This window comes from Phalacrocorax aristotelis, chromosome 2 (assembly GCF_949628215.1).
Source record: "Phalacrocorax aristotelis chromosome 2, bGulAri2.1, whole genome shotgun sequence".
In the NCBI taxonomy this organism is placed as follows: domain Eukaryota; kingdom Metazoa; phylum Chordata; class Aves; order Suliformes; family Phalacrocoracidae; genus Phalacrocorax; species Phalacrocorax aristotelis.
Window position 1 is genome coordinate 18,905,907 of NC_134277.1, and position 24,362 is coordinate 18,930,268.

General features: G+C 40.9%; 1 protein-coding gene across 3 annotated transcripts in view; it reads right to left on the minus strand.

Annotated features, from left to right (window-relative positions):
- Window positions 1-267: 267 nt before the first annotated feature.
- Window positions 268-24,362, minus strand: part of GAD2 (glutamate decarboxylase 2) — a 41,912-nt gene continuing 17,817 nt past the window's right edge. For all 3 annotated transcript variants that reach the window (XM_075082617.1, XM_075082618.1, XM_075082619.1), the window contains 9 exons: window positions 19,662-19,741; window positions 15,763-15,817; window positions 14,236-14,352; window positions 13,043-13,107; window positions 9,126-9,204; window positions 7,258-7,407; window positions 5,365-5,472; window positions 3,531-3,620; window positions 268-2,860 (listed from right to left, as the gene is read on the minus strand). In XM_075082617.1, the coding sequence (XP_074938718.1) occupies window positions 2,687-2,860; window positions 3,531-3,620; window positions 5,365-5,472; window positions 7,258-7,407; window positions 9,126-9,204; window positions 13,043-13,107; window positions 14,236-14,352; window positions 15,763-15,817; window positions 19,662-19,741 (918 nt within the window). In that variant the 3' untranslated portion in view covers window positions 268-2,686. The remainder of the gene's footprint in view (window positions 2,861-3,530; window positions 3,621-5,364; window positions 5,473-7,257; window positions 7,408-9,125; window positions 9,205-13,042; window positions 13,108-14,235; window positions 14,353-15,762; window positions 15,818-19,661; window positions 19,742-24,362) is intronic.

The window sequence follows — 24,362 nt, forward strand, 5'->3', positions numbered from 1 at the left end:
GGAACTAAATCTTTCTTGTAAAGGTAAGGTAAAGGAATGCCAGATGGCAGATTTACACTTGTGTGCTGGTGCTGAGTATCACCTCAAAAAGGATCTGGTGATGGAATTGGGATTTTTATGTTACAATAATTAAGAGAACGAAAAAATCCAGCAGGAGACACAGAAAGTTACAATTAAACATTCTCTTTATTGGGGCCTTGCTCTGAAATGGCACAAGTGATAAATGCTCAGAGTGCCCATCGGTGCCGCTAATGAAAAGACCCAGAGTCACGTTTTACACTTTTATTTGGATTTAGAGCGACACCACAGATAAGATACTTTGGTCAAACACAAGAACAGGTTGCTATGCTGCTCTTTCCTGGCTGCAATAAGTACAGTAATGTGGAAAAAAAAAATTATGGTTCTCTTGGAACACTGAATGTAAATCTTGGATTGGCACATACAGCTAATAAATACGTCGTCTGCACTTAGCATTGCACTTAGCACTTTAAAACAGAATTGCACATGCAAGATGTAACCAGGCTACTGATCACCTTCAACATTGTCCCTGTACTATTTTACTTCTTACGCTCTTTGCTTGCCTTTTTCCCAGCAAGAAAAAAGAATATAATTTGCTGCTCTATTCAGTATTTCAGTGACTAGTCTGCTGATTTTGACATGTTTAGCAAAGGTCACATTGAAGTCCTTCCTGATAGAATTGGTTTTCCTCTATAGCTTGACTTGCAACACTATATGCATCACAGGTAGCAACGGAAATCCACTGAGGTGAGGTGAGAGGTCTGCCCAAAAGCTGATGAGGAGAGGCTAATACCAAGCAAAAATATAGTAGAGGGACTGGTGTGAATTCAGTTCTTACAATATCAAGAGTCAATACTACTACCACACAAATAATGACATATCAATAATATATTGTACAAGCTTATACAGCAACACATGTTGATTTGCAACATCGTACAGTTCAAATCTAAAGTGCACAGCCTCAATCTGAGGTGACAAAACAGTACTATCAATATAATAAAGGCAACACAATTACAGACACAATTTATTTCCTCTTACTTCATGTCCTCATGATATTACATTGAATCAATACTCCATTTATCTATTTTAGATGAAATTAATTAAAACCACATTGCACTTCTTTTTTTTTTTCCCTTCAAGTATTTTAGAGACAGCAAAACAATATTGCTTTACAAACACAAGTTGGCCATTTAGGCAAAGTTAAAACCAAAACTCTAGTAGGGTTATAAGTAGACAGGCCCGAGATGCAGAACTCTTTCCAACACTTCCAGATGTTGGGGGGAAAGAGCATAAATTTCAGTTTCCATGCCAGAGTCACCTCTAATGTTAAGGAATTATGGCAGCACATTAATTTTGCAAGGCTGTGTCCATGGTCTCTAAAGGCTGTGAGGCTCTGCATGGGCTGTTTTAGGCAGATGTAGCCTTATGTCAATTTTTTCTGCTGCAGACAAGGATGGAGTCCAGCACTGGGAGAAACCTTTGACAAAGCAGTTTGTTAATTAGACCCCATTCCTGTCACTCAAGTTACAGTCACATTTAATTTAGGCCTTGTCTTGCAGACCTGTACATCTGTAAGAAGTGTTTATCCCTTAATGTAGCTGTGAGGTTTCACACTATTGCCTTAGTAAGAATTTCAGTCAATTTTGATTTTCAATGTAGTTTCAGACTGCTCATAGCAGAAATGGTTACGAGATAAGCATTTATTCGAACATGTGACTTTTTTTTTTTTTTGATAGGCTTTTTTACCACAGAACACAGAAACCATCCAAATACAACCTTATTTCAGTCTTGGTTAGCACTGTAGATTGATTGTGCGTCTGCTTAGTTCGGCCAAGTGGGAAACAATTAGGAATAATGGCATCCTATTGTTGTACTGTAATTGATCTTATTAAGTGGTTTCAAGAGCTGCAGTACTCTTGAGGTTTTTCAGTCATCAACCCCGGAGATGTACAATCCACATGACATGGAGAAATGAGGTACTGGTACCTCTTAAGAATGTAATATGTGGGCTTATATTTTAAAATAAGCAGTCATAAATATTTGAGGCACCTCCATCAAAAGAAAAAGAATCCTAGTTAATTTTCAGCTTCTGTCCTTGCAGTTTTATAACCCATATGAAATAAAAATATATAGTTTACAAAATAGGATTTTTTTAATATATATATTTCCTTTTGTAAAACTATACCTATTTAGATACATTTGAAATGCTGCTACAGGTAAATTAGAAATTCTGTTCTAATAATACGAAAAAGGCAAAATACTTTCAGTTTTAAACATACACCTTGTATACTCTGCTTCTCACCACCCCCTCCTACTTCCCTCAACTTGATTTTGTCATCATTTTGGGCAAATTTGGCATAATTCAGTCTGATCGCTTTTAATTTAAAGTAGTCGCTGTGTTAAAATTGGGGATAAAATTTTAAGTATCTTCCGTTCTTCCTCATTTGTTCAATGCAGCTTTTTGTGCAGCTAATTATTAAGGAGGTATTCTAAAACTCAGGAAAGGACTTTAAAGGAGCCATGTTTCTTGATTTTAAACTGTACTCTACTCCAACGCCACAATATAGAAATAGATTTACTTTGGAACAAACTACAAATACATTCGCACAGTTTGTGACAACGTAATTGTCTACTTAGAGGTCCAGGAATAGACTTTCACACCTGATTATTATAAATCTTGTCCCAGGCGTTCTATTTCATCAATCAGGAAATCAATGTCTTGGTGAGTTGCTGCAGGGTTCGAGATGACCATCCGGAAGAAGTTCACTTTGTCTCCCAGGGGCTGATAGCTCACCATGGTTGTTCCATACTCCATCATCCTGGCTTTTATCACTGGGGCCACCTGCAATGTAACAAAAAGCAGGAGATGATGATCATGATTATTATTATCATCATCATTAAAATGATTATCACTATTTTAATTATTTTCATTATTACCATCATCCTAACCATTATTATTCTAATAACAAAACACAGAATATGTTTTCTTCCTTTAAAAAAGATGAAAAGCTACAGGAAGCAGTTAAAATGAAATTACATCCAATACTGATAAAAAAGTTAACCTCTATTAAGGAATAAATGGCTTTTTGAGAAGACATTGGGTTCTTTGTCCTGTTCTTAAAAATCACTGGCGGATTTTCGCCCCCTGCTTTCTCAGTGTTGCTGACAGTCACGCATAATCTGTTTTTTGTAGCGCTCAAAACATATCGTTATAATAATTTTCCATCTTCTTTTCATGTACCAGAGTATGTTGGGTGTAGCAACTGCAGTCTACAGCAACTCCAGTAAATATACACAGAGTTCAGATTAGTACTCTAGAGACCAGGCAAACCCAGGGATTACCAGGCTTGGAGACCAGAGTAAGGTGGTGCCAGCCTAGCCTGCAGTAAAATGACCATGGAGGTGTCATTTGCCAGAATGTTGTGAGGTGACTTTACCCTGTGCCCTGGGAGATCATTGCGAGGACTGTCTGCTTGCAGGGATTTCACTGTTCACTACAGGATGCCGCTTACCTTCATAAGGCGGCTCATTCTTTCTTCGTTGTCTTCCATACTGCGCAAGCTGGGAGGTATATACCAGAAGCAGACGTTTGTGTGCTGAGGCTAAACACAGAATAATGGTTTACACCGTAAGAAATGCTCATAATATCTCAGTTGCAATTAAGTTCATGCCTTTCCTCCCTCTCATACATCACATTTTGACAGTAGTCAATGGTTCTCATTATTATGGTCCACTGAGAGTCATCATCATTATTAATGCAGAAAAGATAATCTTAGACAATTTATTCCCAGGGTGTCAGATGCAGAAACACGTCATCCAGCTAGGCAAATATATTTATCCCATACTGAGAGGCATCTATATTTTGTAGGTGCTGTCTCCTCCAGAGGCTGAAGGGATTGTGTGGCTAAGGCAAGAGTCTGTCACAGAAAATTCAGAGGTGAGGACCACGTCATTTACTTTTATTACGTGACAGAATAATATAAAATCTGGTTCTGTAAACAGGAGTCACAGGTGGTATGTAAGATCGTCTAAGATTTTTTGACATTGAATGAAATTTATTCTCAGTCTGATTCAGCTAGCTGCCGTATTAATATGGATACCCCACAGCATCTTAGCTGGTTCAACTTATATGGGAGCATCAAGCAGAAAGGGGTAAAGTAAGAACCAGTTGACATTTTGTGTCTTTTTGCAATCTCCCAACAGTTGCCTGCCTTGCTACATTCCTCTGATGGATGCTCAATGTGTGAGTTACAGCAACTCCTATTGCTGCTGGTTACTTTACTCATCATCAGACCCAGTGGACCAAATTCATTGATGATGTGCAAGGTGCAGGAAATACATCACGTAGTGGCATGCGGGTATGAGCCTGTGATCTCTGAAGAAACCTGGTGACGTTTATCCTTGTGTTGCAGATCACCTAGGCATGCACTAAGTGATCACTGTCAGGGAGCAATGTTCTGAGAGACAAAACCTTCCAGGGCAAGTACAGAGAGCAAAAACCATCACAAGTAGGAGGAAAAAAGCTAAAATGAGATCTTTTTTTTCCCTTTTACAGGCAAAACACCAGTCAACTTTGTAACAGAGGTCTCTACCAGGCCACCAGAGCTGGAGAGGGTTGCCCACAAAGATCTGGCCAAACATAGGACAGTCTGGTGCAGTTCAGAGGTACAGTCACACAACCCAGGCTGCACTACCTTGCTCTGGGCACTGTGCTCCACCTGAGCACCTGGCACCCAGGGATCCTGTCTCAGCTAGACTCCCTCAACAGAAGCAACATGCCTAGAGATACTTGCACCTCACACGGTGGTGTCACTGCTGCCACATGAGCCAGCCGGGCTCCTGAGCAACACCAGCCCCTACTTTGCTGTAGTGCACGGCATTGCAGCAGGGACTGCAGTGCAGACAGCCCTGGGTCACCTGAGGTCCCCTGTGACTGCTCACCTGCGGATGCTAACGGAAGTGCTTTGTACAACTGGCCTTTCAGAGTTGTGTGGGGCACTGTATTTCCCGCTATTAGGAAACTGCAACTTGTTTTTGTAACTTAAAGAGCTGGTTCTAATTGTGTGTGTGCTGTGTTAGCCTGAGATGCCAGTGTTTAGTTTCAGTGGGAGTGTTCAGTTTCAGTGGGGTGAAGCTGAGCAAACTGAAATCTTACACACAGTTGCCTCGTCTCCCTTGTCCCTGGATCCTACGAGGAAGAGAGATACTGGCACAACAACAGGTTTTGTTACAAGGGACACTGCTTTCTGTCACTGCTGTTGTTTGGCTTGACCTGTTGGTAGTATCCCAATGGTGACTAAGGTGAGTGCTGTTGACCAGCTGGGAGAAAGAAGTTGCAGTACCTACCTTTCCATCAAATACCATTTCATACCCTTCTCTGTTCTTTATTTTGTTGTATAGGTATTCTGCAAGTTCCAAGCACTTATCAATTTGTGCTTCAAATCCTGTGGTTCCCTTTAGAGACAGAGGGAGAAAAAAAGTTACGTGACTATCTGGTCTGTGAACTGAAACAGCAAAAAGACCATGCAGCACTTCGCCAAAGCACCAGCCCAAGTCACCTCTCAGAAGACACTGTGAGACAGATTAAGGATCTGATTCTATGAGATGAAGGACACTTTGCTAGGCAGAGCTCATTTGTCTCCAGCTCTTGCCACTGACTCCCTCATAGCCACCTCTGCAAAATAAGCACCAGGTACTAGCTTGGTTGTCAACAAAATATTGCTGACACCTCTGATGAAGGGTGCCCTAAATTGGTAGATTTTGCAGAGAGGCTGAGTACAGTTTTGGACAGCCTGGGCTGGCACAGAGGGGCGTCTCTAGAAGGTGGTGAGTTCCAGACATGGGGAGTCTCTGCTATTTTGAGAATAGGGGATTTTAATTTTCCAGATGTGACGTTCTGGGGGCTTTTACAAGAATAATTTTCTTTTTTAGTAAACACAGAATGGGCAGATAACGCTTTTAGAGCCCAGCCTGATGCCTGCAAAAATGCACATTTTGTTTAGATGCTGCCCTGCCTCTGTAGTGTTTTTCTCTCTTCTGTTTTAATTGACACCATTTAAACTCAGAAGCTGTGTTTCTGAGAGCTGCAGCAACTCCTGCTTTTTCTTCTCTGGCAGAAGTCATAATCCTCTCTCTGTGACATCATAATTGTTCCTGCAATCACCAGCTGTGATGCCATAAACAAAGGATCCAGCTTTATGAGGGAGGAAGGGGAATAAACAGCTGGAATATATAAACTGTTTAAGAAACACACATCCTATTTTGTAATGTTAATATTATAAGTGGAGTGTGAGAAGAGAAAAAGCAGCACAAGGCATGTTGAAAAAATGGGGTTTAGAAGAAGAAATGTCTCTGAGTAATGGATGCATGTCCCTGCTGTATCTGTTCTGGCAGTGCAGAACTGACTTGAAGGCCCCTGTCATTTTCCTTCTGTGTACAGAGGTTTCAAAACAGGGTAGAGCCCTGGGAGAACGGCTTGGAGTTAAAGACATGTGGCTAAAATTGCCTGCTGCTCTGGAGATCCCAGTTAGCAAAACAGCTATTGTGACTGCAGAAACTTGCATCCTCCTTTACAGACTCCCACACCTCCAGCTACATTTGATGTCTGTCTCAGAATTGTTTTCAGAGTTTTAATGAAGCACATGAGGATCTTTAAGGTTTTCTGGAAATAAAAACAGTGATGTCATCTCCCCTGAGCAAACCTGAGGCAAACTGACATAGTAGATGGAATAAATAGATGGAAGAACTTATTTAGCAACATTCTACAAATACAGATGAATTAATCATTAGAGACGGTGTTTTCAGATTTCCCAGAGAACAGATTTTGATGAGTTTTCCTCTACTTCAAAAGATGACTTCATATCTGCTGCATGCAATGAAAACAGGTATTCCAGTCCTGATTTGCCATGTTTAATTTCTGAATGTCATTAAAACATCTTTTTATTTCCAGAAATCTTCATAACAACATTCTTAAGTATACGGTTTATGCTGTAAGACGCCTACAGTTACACAAAACAAATGCTATGCAAAGCCATAGAGTTCAAGTTTCAAAATCATGTGTGCTGCTTTGAAGCTAATTGTTAAAAGTATAAAAACCCCAGAAAATAATAATGTTATTTCTTTCATGTTATATATGGGAAATTCAGGTCAGATATTCTCTACAATGATGATTACAGAAAAAAACCCTGTATCTGGTGTGCATTATTTTAACAGAAACAAATATACTGCAGGCAGGCCTACCTTTGCCCTCCACATCAGCCATAGCTTGAAGACATCAACATGCCGTCCACACTGCAAAGCCTTGTCTCCCGTGTCATAAGACAGGTCGTAGTGCTTGTCTTGTTGAAAGAGGTAGGAAGCATGCATTTGATTGCAACTCTGCATCAATCCCTTACAGAAACAAAGACACAAAAAAGTGATGTTGGCACAAATGTGACTACTGTTTTGAGGGTTGCTTTGGGCAAAAAATGACAAACACCCTAATGCAGTGGAATATGTGTCCAAGTGAAAAAGGAAGATTAAAACAAAAATAAGGACAAAACCAGACTTGGTTGCTCAGTTGACCAAGTTTTCCATATCCCATTCGGTGCCCAGGATGACTTGGTACCTGAGCCAGCAACGTGTAATCTGCTCCCAGAGCCAAGGCATTTTTAAAATAAAAAAGCTGGACATTGTGCTTCCTATCATCATTATGCATAAATTCATTTTTGGATCTTGCTTTTTATTTCTTGTTCTGGTTCCTTTTCCTTCTTTCCTTGGAAGGCTTTTTTTTCTGGTTGAGTCAGACCAAGCCAATTTCATGACTAATTTAACTAAAATCACACCACTTTTCTAACTGCTTTGGTCTCTAAAATTCTATTTTTCATTGTTTTCTTTGTAGGCACAGTTCTTTTCTGCAGATCCCTCAGCTGCAGATTGGATGCTTAAGTGGTACAGAAAGCTTTGAACAGACAGAAGAGCATATGGCCTTCAAAAAGCCAGCTAGAGCTATTTCTGGGTTGCAAGATACCATTTTGAGAGGCAGCTTTGTGGGAGGGCCAGAAGCCAACAAGGTGAAGAAAACTGGCTCATGAAAGCATGAGGTTTCCTTTTCAGCTTTTTAAGTGAAATGCAGACAGTCATGTTCTGGCTCTAGTTAAGTCCTCAACGAAGTTTAGGGTATATCTTACGGCTGTTGCCTAAAACTGCAATTTCCAGTCCAAGAAGAATCAAAACATGGCTGTTTATCATCAAGTTTAATCTTTATGTGTAACTCAAAACTGAGATAGTAAAATGAGAAGGAAAACAAATTTACTTTCTCCTAATCTGAGCCACCTGTTCTCACTAGAGGTCAAGGATGGTATTGACTTCAACCAGGCCGGATTTGTCTTGGGGGACTGACCCAGAGGGCAAGTAGAAGCCAGCTTCTCTCTTCCTAAGTGCAAATCGCTTTGTATACAATCTGTTGTACAGCTGTTAGCGAAGCAGCAACCAGCTTTTTGATAGCTGGTCTAGTAAGTGGTGGCTGTACAGCAGCTGTTCCAGTAACTGCTGGTTATATGAAAATTACAGGCCTGAAGGGTAATTCAAATTCTAGTACTAAATGAAATGTCTACTTTTTATTCCAAGTGAACTTAGTCTTTCCTATTTATTTCCTTGTGCCCCAAAGTGGATATATGGATGAGAGCTGGGCTGAAATATCTATCATAAAACTCTAGAAAGTGTAATGATGGCCAGATTTTGGACCAAATGTCATGCTGCATGTATACCATCCCATTCATCCTAAAAGGATTAGAGTTTGACTACAGTTAGTTTTATACTACACAGAAACTAGTGGGGTTACACAGCTGTGCACCCACAACTTAACTATGGACATTTTGCATGGAAAGCCACAAAGCTCTGTAGAGACATTGCCATTAATTGGATCTATCATTTCTGCTAGACAGCTGCTTTAATTCCTTTTGCAGTCACAGCCTGAGCACGTAACTAGAGGTCTACTTCTCATTTTCTTTTATAATCCTCATCACATTAGCAAATATTAGCTATGACACAGTTATGAAGAAAATATCCAGTATTTTCAGAAGCAAAATGTCAGAAAAGCTCAGAGAAGTGAGTATATTAGGACATACCTCTTCTCTTACTAGCAGGGCTGAACACTGCAGCGGGACACCCATCATCTTGTGAGGGTTCCAGGTCACTGAATTGGCCCTGGGACAGCAAACAACATGAAATTCAGACATTGTACTATGGTGGTGACACCATGGAGACATTTAGTAATACTAATAGTGAATACGTAGTAATGTGCATGTTTTCCTGAGCAAGCAAAGCTGAAAATAATCATGGGAGATAGTAGAAAAGTAATGCCTTCATAAGGGACCTAATCCACTCTAGTTGGTTTTTGGATGACAATTCTGGCAACTTACCGTGGGATAAGGGCTCTATCCACTAAACTTAATCAGTATTAAACTTTCTGGGGAGTCATCTATATTTCATAAACACAGGGCAAACGTCCTAAGAACACCCATCCGACTGGTGAACTTTCTAAAATTGCACAGCTGATCGACGATGGAGATAGGAAGCTGGCAAACTAGTATATTCCCTCCCACTGATTCCAGTTTTGGTAAGATTTTAGTAAAGCACACTCAGGCATTTTTGAAAATTCCTTTATATACTTCTGGGTATCTCTAAGTCTCTGAGTAACTTGGAAAAAGTAATTTTTCTCATTGCTCTGTTGATGGTAAATTTTCATAGCTCCTTAACTTTAGCTTGTCTACAGTAACTCACACAACTGAAGGACTGGGTCCAAAATTACCATAGTAATAAACATAGAATTGATCCACCCTTCCACAAAACAGCCTGATCCTGCCTCCCTTCAGGATACATTCACTGCGAAAATAACTGTCAGCCAGATCTTGTGACCAAACAGGGTTGTGTCACAGATTAGATACATCTTAGAGAAGAGACATTTGGGACTGTGGCAAGGGCTGAATGGAAGACTGTCCAATTGTTTATTATTTTAATTTTGTGTTATGCTTGACTGGCTATTTGTTAATTACTATTATTACATATGATGATTAGCTGATAGATGTATACCTTTGCATCCTATTTGGCATCCTGTGCATAGTGCACAGGACTTTGTGTAGTGCCATGATTCGAGTTTTGATGGTGTAAATCAGTCAATTGGGGCATGTGAAAACTTAAAGGACCCAGGACACACTTGCAGGTGACATTTATGTAAACAGAGATGAGTGTGTTGGAATCTGGGAGTATTTTCCTTTGTAGGTTTATGCATGTCCTTATCACTTCCTGCCAAATTGCTTTCACTCCTTCAAAGCAAGCAACTCCAAAATTCACATGGACGCTGGGCAGCACTTCTGTGCTTTCTTCCTTGCTATTTAAATGGGGCTGTGCAAGTGTCTGAAGCAAAATCTGTAGGGAATAGTCTTCCACAGGCAACATCTGGACACTTGGCTTGGCTTTTCAAGTATTTGGCAGCTTTTAATCAGCTCAGAGTCAGTCATCTGATTGCAACACCAAAACTAATTGATTCTGAACATGCATTCAGGTCTATGAATTTCCTTTGATGTGATACTTCTTACTTTTTATCTGTGCCTACGCAGAATCAGGCAGAAATTCTTTAGAAGACTTCTAGGTAATAGTAGCGGTATGGGTTTTCTCAAGCAAAAGGATTATTTACTGACAACAGCCAGCTGTTAATTATCTGCCTAAAACATTCAATTTACCCTAAGGTCATTTATTTCTCCAATTGCATCCCAATTGTATACAGCAAAAAATTAATTATGTAAAATAAAAATCCACCATTTTTCATTTGTTATCAGTTATTCTGAGCTTCAGCCATCAGTATGTGCATGAAGAAATTGCTGACTGAGACAAGCAGTAAAGGAAAAAACCTACATGGACCCAGAGATGTTTTTTAAAGTATCCCACATTTGCCCAAATAACTGAGCACTAAGCACCTATGAGATTTTTTGGCTGTGGGTCACAAGACAAGGAAAAAAATAGAGGAAAAATTTTCGTTTAGAGGTTTCAAATGGATGACAGCAGAGATTCAAGACTGGCAGATTTTGGTCCTCAGCCATTGTTAAAAACAGACTGAGATGCATTCACTGACCAACCACAGCCCCAGGAAGGATACCCAGACCCTGTATGAGAGTGCTCATTCTGCTGCAAACACGATTTTCTCATGTAGCTGTCACCCCCTGCTTGAGCCTCTGGGTGAGGGACACCAGACCGAAACTCCTGATGGTGGCCAGACTGATCTGCCCCAGAGACCGGGTGACTTGCTTCCTTCAGGGTGCCTTGGAGCAGCTTGAAATCTGCCATGTGGGGACTGAAGGGTACCATAAGGATGGTCCTGCAACTCCTGCCTTTGACAGGAGTAACTTTGCTGGACTGTCTGTTACCAGAATGACAGGAGTACTCAAGGGCACAGAGTGCTCCATTTAATGCTCCCTCCTTGTCCCTTTCTCCCTTATCAAACATGAGTAACAGCTCCAGTTCTCTTCTGTCCAAACCTATAACGACTGGGTTGTACTCCAGTATCTACCATGAAACACGAATGTCCACAGAAGTTGGGTCTAGTAAGTCTCCTCTAAAGGTACCCACATTCAAAACCTGGACAAAATGAAACGAGCCAGTGTGTCCATCAAGCAGAGGAACAGCACTGGAAATGACAAATTTAATTAATTAATTGCCAAACATATGGAGAGGTTGCTCATAGAAGCACTAGTTGAAATCCAGTGGAGTTCTGGATCTAAAGCATATTATTTGGAAAATTCTCCAACCCAGATTCAGCCTGAACCGCTCATTCCAGCAGAACTTGGACAGCGATTTGGGAGGCAAACTCTCTTCTTCATACTCAGTCCTCACAGGCAACTGGGTAGGTTTTTCTAGCTTGCTGGATATTTGGATGTATATCCTTTCAATACACAATATGTAAATTTGGAGTGCTGGAGGCACTAAGTTGAATTCATAGAACCACGGGTTGCTTTCCAAATTTTGCATGTGAGATGTATGAGAAAGGAACTGAATCATCAAGGTATCCTCTTGATCTTCAGGAACAGGATGAGGAAGCTGTTTGTAATTTTAATTAGGAAGGAAGAGCAATTGGATTTAGAGATAAAAAAGGTGGAATGGAGTAATTACTCTCTAACAGTATGAGCTTCAGAAAATACACAAATGTGAGAGCGCCTCCATCTAGCCCAGTATACTGTTGCTAGCAAGTGGCCTAAATAGGTGCCTGGGAAGAATACAAAACAGGGCAAGAGTATATGATCTTCCTCCAAATATTCTCTGAGCCCCCAGTCATTTGTGGCTCACAGAAGTCCTGAATGGTTTTTTTTGTCTTCCCTTGAATGCAGGTAAATCTTAACATTTTATGGCAAGGAGTTCTACAGCTTAACTAAAAGTTTCTGAATAAACAACTGTAAGTTTAAGTTCAGTCTTTCCAGATTCTGAACTGGACTGGTATCACTTATGTTCATCTGTCACATGTGCAATGATCATGAGCTCATGACCACAACTGGGTATATCCAGGCACAGATTTACTGAGAAGATGTCATTAACACAGCCTGGAAGGGGATATTCTCTCCAGAAGTGACAGAGGAGTGATCAGTGAGTGCCAGGACACCTGCCCAAACTGCAGGTGCATCCACCTTTCATACTTAAGACTTCAGAATGCAAGACCTCCAAGATTCACTTCTTAGAGGAATGCAACTGCTACTTCGTGTTGGACACTGAATCAGTGGATGCTGCAGAAACCACTCTGGAGCTGCAAACGTATGCTGGAAGGAACGAAAATGCAAACAAGAGATGTCTGCTGTTTGTACTACAAAAGAAAGGGCCACGCTACTGTAGCATTGAACAAAGACACTCCGCAATGCCACTTCAACTGGAAGGACAGTTTGCCAAATTTCTACATGCTGTATCTTGGCAATAACATCAATTTTTATTTATAGACATTGCTATGGTAATCACAAGTGTGTTAAAATGTATTTAATACATGTGTTTAATTAATAAATCATACCTTTCAACGCCGTTTAACTTCCATTTGTGTTTTCTTGACATCAGAAGCCCACCACCCCATGCTCCCTAGAAGGCAAGACACATTATCTTAATGAGAAGAGAACTCTGCGCTTCTCCACGATGACATCTGTGCGTTCAGATCAGTTTGGGCCCCCTTCTTTCTTCTTGCTGATATGGCACATTCCCAAATGACTGGGCAGATGGGGCCTGAGGCAATAGATGTACTAGCAATTTTCTTCCAGTAGCTTGGAAGCAGTGGTTTATAGCCCATAATGTGAGTGCCAATCCTTATCGTATGATAACCTCTCCCTTGCCACGTCCTCTGACACTGACACATTGGGCTGCCCCACGCTGTAATTAATGACTTGCAGAGCTGCTCCTGGGTCAGCTGCCTTTTCTCCTTTAGTGACTAAGTGATGATAACAAACCAGACTGGGATCTTAGCTGCACTGGTGAGTTTTCATCCTATTTCAGATCACTACTACTTGCCCCCTACTCATTTGCTTTTGCTCACAGAGATCTGGGACAAGCAGGCATTTCACATGACTGAGAAGTAGGTTTAAGGTAAATACAAATACTTCCTTTGAATTTGAGTGATTTTGGCTGACACAGTAATCCACAAGCAAGATACCCAGCCCTACAGTAATTCAATTACCAAGCCCAGAAGGGGAAAGGATTTGCAAAACTGACACAAAAGCCATTCTGGGGCTGAAAGATGATCCTTCGGAAAGATTTATTGGCAAGAGCCCAGATAAACTTAAAAAGTAGCCAATCTGCTAATTTTCTCTAGCTTTTGCATTAACCTGTTCAGCAATTTGTGGTACATTATTCCTGACAAATGTAGCCTTTTCCTTATGTGTTTACTCTGCAGCTGCTGCAGAAGCTGAGCCAGTGCTTAGTATGGTTCTTATGCATTTCTTGTACTAATGGCATTTAGAGAGAAAGCTGAAGGCAAAAGCACTCAAACTAGGTCATCTTAAGTGTCCCAGTTGCTAAAAGTACCGCACAGTCACAGCTCCTAAAATGTCCCCCTGACCTGAGACTTTCAGATGAGTGGTAAGTCAGCGCTTGGACGTTAGACTTAATTACGGGAACCAAATATAGTGGGTTTTGTAGAAGATGACACTGTCCAAAATGAATAAATTAATGCCAATACACCTTGTAATCCAGCCCCCCACATCAGATGATACTTACATCCACATGCATCCAGATTTTGTATTTCTTGCAAATGTCTGCAATAGCTATGAGAGGATCAAATGCCCCGTACACTGTTGTTCCAGCTGTGGCACTCACCAGGAAAGGAACAAATCCCTGCAAGAAAGCACAGAGGTATTCAAGGTCAGGGTGCTGCAGCCTCCTGAGCCTGCAGCAGCCCTGACTCCTCTTGTGCTGCCTCCACAGTGAGCCCAGAAGGGTCTTCTAGACGACATCCCTGCTACAGGACACTGGTTTTCTCTTAGTTTAGATGCTAGTGATATTATAGTTTCTACCTTAAGGTGGCAGCAAACTTCCAAATCAGCATCCTCCATTTATTAGGATGCATGAGACAGGTAAGGGCTCAGAAGAACAATTCTGCTCCACGCCACCTGCCCAAAACAAAAATGTCCACTCTGCATGATGTTGCGTCGAAAACACACCTCACCCAGGGACCACTGTGCAAGAAATATCTCTGGTGGACTGTGCCCTGGGCTGTACGAAAACTATCCCACTGAGTGTCTGAATGTGTGGTGGCCCAGTCCTGTCAGTGGGAGCATCTTGTCTGGGGGTGTCTCCTGGGGGCAAGGCACAGGGGAGGCGTAGGGCTCACCTCCAGCCCCTTCCCTCGTGCAGAGTGGGGAGACAGCAATCTCCACGGAGGCCAGGGACCACCTCTTGGATATCCTCTGCCTCACAGAAAAGCACTCACTGTCCATCACATGCCATAACTTATAGCAGTGTTTCATTTTAAATTAATTTGTAGTTCTGCTGATTTCATAAGCAGTACTCAGAGCAACAAAGGTAAAGAGTGGCTACATTTTTTGCAGAGCTGGGTTATGAACTATCAAAAGGGTCTAAACCTCCCTCTGCAAAGTGAAATACATGGTCAGTAGGTTTGGGTGGTACTCTGTTGCCATGTTGCCTTTCATTTTTATCTACTACATTGCTTTTCTTAGTCGAAGTAAGCTTTTAATGAAGATTTGTGTTATTAATGAGCTTTGAAGGCTGTGTTTCTAATGATATTTACATAAATGTTGAAGGCACAGAGCTAAGTTCGTTGTATACTTTAATCCATTGCTTTAATTCTAGCTTCTATTAATGAACACATACAGAAGTAGTGCATTTTTAGAGACGTGTGGATTCTAGTTTATCTTCCATTGTTTTGGTGACTCTGAGGAATACATTAAATTCAACACATTAAAATATATACAATTAGCCAAATGATTGCTCTGTTTTTGCCAATTTTCAGCTGAGAAACTGCATCATAGGCTGATAATATAAAAAAGGAGGGTGTTACGCAGAGGAACACATAAAAAAAGCCAAATAGCTCATGGAGATTATAAAGTAGCTTTAAATCTATTTCCTCGGCAACTCTTGCTTCACTAATTGCCAGACTACATTTCTGAGAAATAAATCAAAAGTTAATGGGCAAGCCTATGTCATTTTACTATGGAAAGCAAAACAACTAGCTGTATCATTCTTTTTTTTTTTTTTTCCTGGAAGCAGAAAAGCTAGTAAACTTACTTTTTGTTTAGCTTCAAGGATTCTTCTTTCAAGATCCGATGGGATCATTTTTCCTCTGGAGCAAGAGAGAGTTACATTAGAAATTTGATCTTGAAATCAGCTCTTGCTGTTACTTCTTCACTTAATAGGAAACCCAAATAAGGAACAAACTGACTTTTTTACACAAGGCTTATGCGGCATTGAAGAGCACAGAAAGACTCTGACCATTAGTCTGAGTTTTTACCTTCAAAGAATCACAGAATCACAGGTTGGAAGGGACCTCAGGGATCATCTAGTCCAACCTTTCTAGGAAGAGCACAGTCTAGACAAGATGGCCCAGCACCCTGTCCAGACGACTCTTGAAGGTGTCCAATGTGGCCGAGTCAACCACTTCCCTGGGGAGATTATTCCAGTGGGTGATTCTCCTCACTGTGAAAAATTTTCCTCTTGCGTCCAGTCGGAATCTCCCCAAGAGCAATTTGTGTCCATTCCCCCTTGTCCTCTCCATGTGACTCCATGTAAAAAGGGAGTCTCCATCTTCTTTGTAGCTACCCCTTAACTGGTATGTGGTGATGAGACCCCCTCTAAGCCTCCTTTTCTCAAGGCTGAACAAACCCAGTTCTCTCAGCCTATCCTCATATGGCAGGCGTCCCAGTCCTTTGATCATCTTGGTGGCCCTTCTCTGGACCCCTTCCAGCCTGTCCGCATCCTTTTTGTATAGAGGGGACCAGAACCTTAATTGTTTTGTCAGCCAGTTTGCATCAATATGGTGATGGTAACTGTGAGGAGTTATATTGTGGCTACCTTCATTAAAGACTGATGCTGCTCCATGGAGCCTCCTGGTCCTGTTTGCCTTTATAGCCCTGGGAATATGCTCCAAGCTCTGAGGGAGAGGCTCAGCACAGGGTCCCAAGAAGCTCGCTGGGTGCCAAGCCCCAAGGTCCCCTTTCAGCAGGCACAAAAAAACGCCAGCTGAGCCGCATGGCCTTGAGCAGTGCGACTCAGCTCTGGCGTACGCAGTTGTTTCTGTGTTTCCATTAAAGCAATGAACTCATTTCAGGATGAATATTCCACAGTTTGTTGCACTACATGTTCGCTTTTGCTTGAAGCAGGATATGAGAAGAAGCTACCAGTCTGGACTCATTAAATGCACTGTCAGGCCCTTTGTATTGACTGTACACTGTATTTGCAACCCATTTAGTACGAACCATGCACATGAGATTCAGACTCAGCAGTATAAGGCTTGAAGGCTAATTTATGAAATCCTGTAAATGCATTAGGCACAAGGTAAAACAGTGCTGATATTGAATATTAAGGTTTTTTCTTTGCTTTAGCAACAAGCAGGACTAGCTAACAAGAGGGTGCATAACAGTAATACAAACACGACAGCTGCCCACATGACAGGAATAAACTTTTCACTGGATTTAAGTGTCCATTTACATTTTTTAATATGTATATGTACTTTGAAGGACTTTTTCAGGTTTTAGTATAGTTGGATGCATTTTTTTTATCACTAAAGCACTGTTTCCTATTGCTATATAAAAAAACCCTTCACTAAAGCTCAAAATAGCAGTTTCAGTGTAACAAATAAAACCATGAGTTTTGGTGTTACTTTTTCATAAAAAACCTCACAGAATTGTTTTCATGACGTTTGGATGGATGCAAATTAAAAAAAAATCACTGATTTCTTGTAACAAGGTATGGCTAGCCTTTATAAGTTTGCATTCCTAATCAGTAAGACAGTAATTATTTCAGTAGAAATGGGTTTGCACTGCTGAGTTTTTTGCAAAATCCGTCTAAAAATTAGCCTTGATTTTTCTCTCAGTTCAAGGTCTAAAGAGTATTCAACTCATTGTGAGTTCCCCCCAGTTACATGACATGTTCAGAGAAAAGCAGTTGTCTTATCTTCAAAAACTGTCCCTGGGATCCTGAGAGGAATAAAGAAAAAAAGAAGCATGCTAAAGGAAGACAATGAGTTCCTTCTCCAAACATAGTTTAGATGTTGGTCTTTAATGGTTTCTAACTTATTGAGCTTGTGTACACAAACACACAGAGAGAGCTGGACAGAAGCCTTCATTGCCAAAATTTTTTTACCAGGACAAATGATTATCCAGCCCCTGGTCATGTTGAGTATGCCAAGCTTTACCAAGGAGCAAGCTGTAGGCTGGCTTTGGGAGAGGCAGGAGAGACTCGCAGCAAAACAACACTGTGGATAGAGTAAGTGTTGTGTCAAAGTCTTCTCACATTACCCACAAGTGTACAGTCTTCACTGCTGCCACACCATACTAAAGTGTTTTGACCCCAAACCTGCAGGAAATATGCTATTGTTACCAAGATGTCTGCATGGTAGTAGAAGAGGCAAAGGAAATATATGGTTGTCCAGTCTGGGATATGAGCAAGAACATGATTTTCTGCATGTTCTCCTGTCTTGAAATTCACCACACATTTACATAGTCCCACGAAAAAGCAAACCAAGGTAAACTTGGTGGGTGTGGATCAGGATGGGGAGAAGAGCCACCATGAAGTGTGCTTGGTCATGCTGGAAACATCAAAAAGACCTCATGGTGCTTCTTCACCCTCCCACAGGTTCACATCTTCACAGAGGGTCCTCTCCACTGCACAAGCCCACATCCTTTGCAAACAGCCCACTTTGTCCTGGTGGTGTCTGCTGGGATTTGGCGAGACACGCAGTAATCCTGCTGTTCACTTCAGGGTGGGCAGGGTAAGCATTGTGGTCTTCACAGAAAACCATCACGCTGAATTTGCACAAGAAGAAAACGAAGCCACTGCTTTATTGATCCATGTCTGTGTTTAGTGAATAGAAACAACTGGAGGTTTACTTTGATGTGTGTTGGTTGTGTTGATGTTGTCATTAATTCCTCTTCAAGGTGTGCTCAGTCTTTTGTTAAAGAGATAATAAGCCCATATGTCGATATGCAGGCGCTGTGATTAGCTTAGTTGATGCTCTTCTTTTAATGTGGGAGCAGAGTATTTTGATAGCAGCAAAACCTTCCATTTATGCTAGAGCCATAAATAATTCAATACTTTGCAACAATGATATTTGGGACTCATAGTAAGAGCGTATTCTGTTTAAAAGATTCTCAGCAGAATCAGTAATGGCTGTTCTATTAATTTTTGTTCCATAGAAAGCATGGTCTCCCTAAAATTGAAAATCTTCATCAGACCATGTTGATTTTGTTAATATTCCTTTGCCTTCTCAAAATGGGTTTGCATAGAGAATCAAAACCTTTTAGTTGGGTGCATTAAAAAGTTATCTACCACTGGTTTTGCGTTGCTGATGGGACCCATAGGTTAGTGCCTGCTGTGCTACTCCTCTCCATGGTCCACCCCCTTCCTTGGCCTATGCTACCCACAACGCTGCCAAGACCCTTCTCTCCACATCCCTTCACAGGGGTGTCCCCATCAAGGGCACTGGGGGAAACGTAGTCCAGCTGAGAGGGATGGTGAGAGCATGAAGTAACAGAATTACATTAGCAAATGCGCCTCAATATTTTACTGCTTTAAAAGGCCCACTTCAGTTCATTTTAATGGATCAAAATATGTCTGAATGCTCCATTTTGAGCAAAACAAGCTTCTTCCTCATTTCTTAGCAGACATATAAAGAATGATTGCTAGTTGGACTTTTTGCTTCACTTCAGGATGAAAGAAAAAGAAATATCAGAAAACCCTGAGGAAGGGAACTTAAGATTTTTGGTGAGCTCCAAAACCTGACTCATAAAGAAGCTACTGACACAGTCGGTTCCTCAAGTGGGATAAATCACTGTAAGACTGCTAAAGATGATAGCACCATGATAAATTACACCAATTGTCGACTGCATCCTATATGCTCTCTCTGAGCTGAGCACCTGATGATCATCTGTGTACCAATAAAAAGAGTTGTATTTGGCATCTTTACTTACCTTTCATCACATCTAATCAGAATCACACTGTCTGTACCAATACCCAAGGCTGCAGCTCCTTTCTTCACAGAAAAGTGACTCTGAAAAATACATTTATTAATATTTATTATTTTTATTATTATTTCTTATCCAATTTAATATAAAACACTACATTCTTGCAAGCCCTTCAGCAAACAGTCTCACACAGGCAGTAACTAATTTCCTAGACTTTTTGGAAACCAATCACTGTAATCTGAGGCTTCATATCAGGTCACTACAGTCAATTAGAGAAACAGCAATTACTCTAATCTACATTTACTCCTGGAATATTAAAAACACAACTGTGGCTGATGATGGACCCGAATTCTGTCCTTGATGCATACCTGCAGCTTCTATTGCTTGTACAGATTCAGCTATGAACTTGATTCACTGAAACAAAAAATTCTCCCCTAGAGAATTCATTTAGTTTGTAGCGTCCAGCGTGATGTGCTTCTGCTCTATAACTTCTGGCCAAATAATATACTGAGAGAAATTAAGATAGGAAGCCTAACTGCGATCTCATGCCAGTGAAGGCTAGTAATAAATCTCATTAATAAACAGAGCTACTGCAGTTTAAAATCAGAACTGGGCTATTAATAAGACTATTAGTTAATCTGTATGTACAGAATAAAAAGTGGAAGTTATATACTGAAGTGCCAGTCAGCCTAATTTTCTCTAGCTCTTACGACTTAGCCCCTGAGCCAGTGTTGGTTTATAATACTAATTTAAATCCTAGTGATTATGATAATGAAGTAGTTTTCTATCAAATTATACCACCAAGAATCTTGTTTTTATTAACCCAAACACATCTGTAACAATATTGTCCAAATTAATTTTAACTACAGATTATTAAGCTTTAAAAAAATGGAAATTCTTTGCATATACTACAATACCATTAGCTCAGGACGTAACACTGTAAAAAAGATCAAGGGGATAAAAATCTAACAGAGTTTTTTAGGTGCCTGAGATGTTGAAGAAAAAGGAAGACATAGTCTGTGGGAGCAGAGAAGCAGACCACAAAGCAGGCAAGTATCACTACTGCTTTGTCAGGTTAGCATTTGGCTTCAACTGCAATGAGAGCAGCAGAGAGCTATAGGGGAAGAGATGGGCATGACAGTTACACACATCTGCTTCACTTAAAGGCCCTGAAGTCAGTGGGATTTCACTGTGTGATTAAGGGCTCCCTTCATAATGAACACTTTGAGAATTGAAAATCAATTCCAAATCAACTTTATGAGAGAGGAAGAAGAGTAGAACTGCAACATGTACCTTCAGTTTAGTAAGTAAAAGAAGAAAAACCCTGTGTTTTAAAAATCACTTGGGGGGTAATTACCATTAAATGTCCTGTCTACTGTGGTTAAGGTTGCATAAGAGCTTCCACTCCGAATCTCACCATTTTGGCTGAAATGCCTCAAGTTTTCATGATGCCCATAGAATTTTTCAATGTTCAGACATTTTGAAGAGTTCAGATTGTTCTTGAGCCATGATTCGCTGATAATACCTGGACAATTTCAAAGTATTTCTTCAAGTGAAAGATATTTTTCATATTACCTTATGTGTTTTTTTTTTAATGAAGTGGGTTGATATAGCTTTCTCCTATGGGGCATGGCTGCAGTATACCAACAATGTGTACTGAACCGCTGTTGACTACCTTGTCTAGACCTAAAGTCAGTTTTTAAGTCCCTAGTACAACAAACCATCTTAGACCCTGAATTAAGCACATTCTGAAATGTAAACATATGCCCGTCGGACTGACTTCCGCACAAGCTGATGATCAAATGAAATGCATACCCATGCGCTTAGAGAAGCAACAAGGGATTTGTGCTTGTGCTTCAGTGTTTTGCTGAACTAGATTGGGTTCACTGCAGCTAGCCTAATCAGGCTTAAGTCATCATGTAGGCTCCCTCTGCAGTCTAGGTGGGAGACAGGCACCTCCAGGGAAGGATTCATCTAGCTTGAGGGTTGCTGTTTTGGAGCAGGTGCCAAATGACATCAGGTGAAGAGATTTCTACCCCTTCCTTATAGACCAAGCCCTGTGATATCCACTGTCTGTGAGAGTGGGAAGTGTACAGCACCTGCAGGCACCAGTGCTCTGGAAACCAGTAGATATTTAACACGCTGTTATTGTCTAGCCTATTAAACCCACAGGTTAGTGATACTTTCAAATTAGATATGGAGTCTGCCCTGCTGTATTTCTAGCTGGAGTCACAGAGCGCTAAGAAGTATTTACACATTGAACATCAAGGGCCTGCTCAGCATTATACTGATATTTTTCATGGCATGTTCTTTATTTCATGAAACCAGATTTTTGAACAAACACATTTCCACAAGCTTAATCAGCTTCACTAAAATGGGTTGACTTTTCCCAAGTACAAATGCACTGTAGATTACAGCTTGGACTGGGACCAATCCACAAACCCATATACATGGAAAATACTGAGGTCTCTTGCTAGCCTTGTAAGTCTCCCTGAAACCCATGGCACAGCAGTGCAACTTTATGAGAGCAGGGAGGAGGAGAGACAATGAGGAGGCTACCAGCATCAGGAGGCTTATAAAAAATTCCCCAGTTTAGGAGGATATCTTTGAACCTTGCAAAAATTGAAACAGAGCTAGAAAATTGCCAGCATAATGTCAGTTCATTGACATCCTATGTGAAGCTGGAATTGAACTTATATAGTTTAAAAAAATCTAATTTTTATTCATATATTACATACTGATGTGCACATACTGGGTGGTGCAATATATAAATACAGGTAAGGATCACAGAATCACAGGTTGGAAGGGACCTCAGAGATCATCTAGTCCAACCTTAAAAAAAAGATGGGTGAAGAGTCATAACTATATTTCACTGGGTTTTGAGTCAATGACATTACACTGGTGAATTTTGCTCCTTATTCCATACCAGTTAAAATAGATTTACCACTGTAATTTGTTTTTCTAATAGGAAATAGAACTAGTCAAAATGCCTTAAAAAAGGAAATACAGATTTGAATGGTTTACTACGAGGAAGAAAATTAAGCCCATGTGCTCAGAGGCATCCACTGGAATACAGCCAAGCTCAGCTGCCTCATTGAGAAGTCTCCTGGCACTGCTAAAACAGCACTGGGGAAAAATGAATGTAGCACTGATAGCTCAGTTGCCTGAAGGCTTTTTACAGAGTGAAGGGAATTCAGCGGTCAAGAACCAGAACAGGTTTAGGGATAAATTGGGAAGAAATACAGAATTCTGTGCACAGAAGGGCAAATGCAATTACAATTTCTAAACAAACTTTGAATATGAAATTGCTCAATCTATGTACACAGTCACAGATATATGATTATTGTTATGTTTTTGTGTCTTAGGGTAACATCAGAGGAAATACTCCAACTGCTGAGAGGCTCTAAAACAGCCAGGATGAAAGTGAAAATGGAAACAATATAGTTTTAAGAGCAAAGAAAACTTTCTTAATGATGATGAATATTAAACTTTGTTTTAATATTCCTGGGATAGTGTTGAAAATTTGATTGCCTGTGTAATATAAAGGTAAACACAGAGAAATATAAAAGTCAAAGAGAAAGAAAGGCTTGCAGAAATAAGCCTGGTTAAACAGAACTACTGACCGATTCAGCCTGGCTAATGGGGAGGAAGGTCATTAACTGTGACCCCTTTGGGAATACACAGGCTACAGACTGTTCGGCCAGAGAAGGAAGTGAGCCTGAACACCCTCCTCCACAGCACAGCCCTGCAGGAGTTACGCAGATCCGAAGTCTGACGGTGGGAGAACCAGGGTGAAAAAGGGAGGATAGGAGCAGACTGCCTGATGCCAGCCCTGAAAGAAAAACCAGGCTAGGAGGAGCTGGCAGGACCAGAGTTTCACCACTGTCCTGTGCTTGCCAGAGACAGGAGGCCACGCAGATGGGAGTGGGCTGTCACTGTGGCTTTCGCCCTCCCTCCCTTTGTGCGGTGCTGTACTGAAGAAGGGTACACGGAAGATGACAAATATATCCCCAGTAGAGAGGAACCTCAATTTGTCTCTGAAAAGAAATGTGGTTAAAATTAAATGGTGAAGGAGAAGGCATAGAGTATTAGACAATATTAGTGAAAAGGATATTATTAGTCAGGGGAAAAAATGGTGATCTTGAGCCAGGGGAATCTTCCCTTTGTCTAAAATTTCACATGCTGTCAGGAATACGTTTGTTTGCCTGATAGCCAGTTTTTCACAGTTAGGTTTGTAAAGTAAAAACGCATTGTCAATTTATTACAGGTGCAATAATGAATAGGCCTTTTGGAAAAAGGAAGAATTAGAATAATTAAAAATAGGATGATGCTGAAAAGTATGGCAATGTTATCTTAAATGAACAGTGCTTTAATACAGATGCTTCTATTTTTATAGCTTGCTAAATTAATTGCTTATAATCTGGCATGACTGAAGCTGTCAGGAAGAACCATCCTAATGCTGTGAGCCCCAGAGGTCACGGCTGGTTTTTTCAGATTGCAGTTTCTCCCTGCTCACATAAATCCAGAATGGCACAAGCTTTGTGGAGGGAGCTCATCAGGAGTGAACTCCCAAATGCTGAGCAAGCTGAGCCATCCCGCAGCAGAAACGTCTCCAAGGTCTGCAGGTATGGTTGCTGGCACCACAGTGCTCTGCACACCTGGACCCCCGGCCTCACCCCATTAGCCACACGCCAGCAAAGGAGGTGC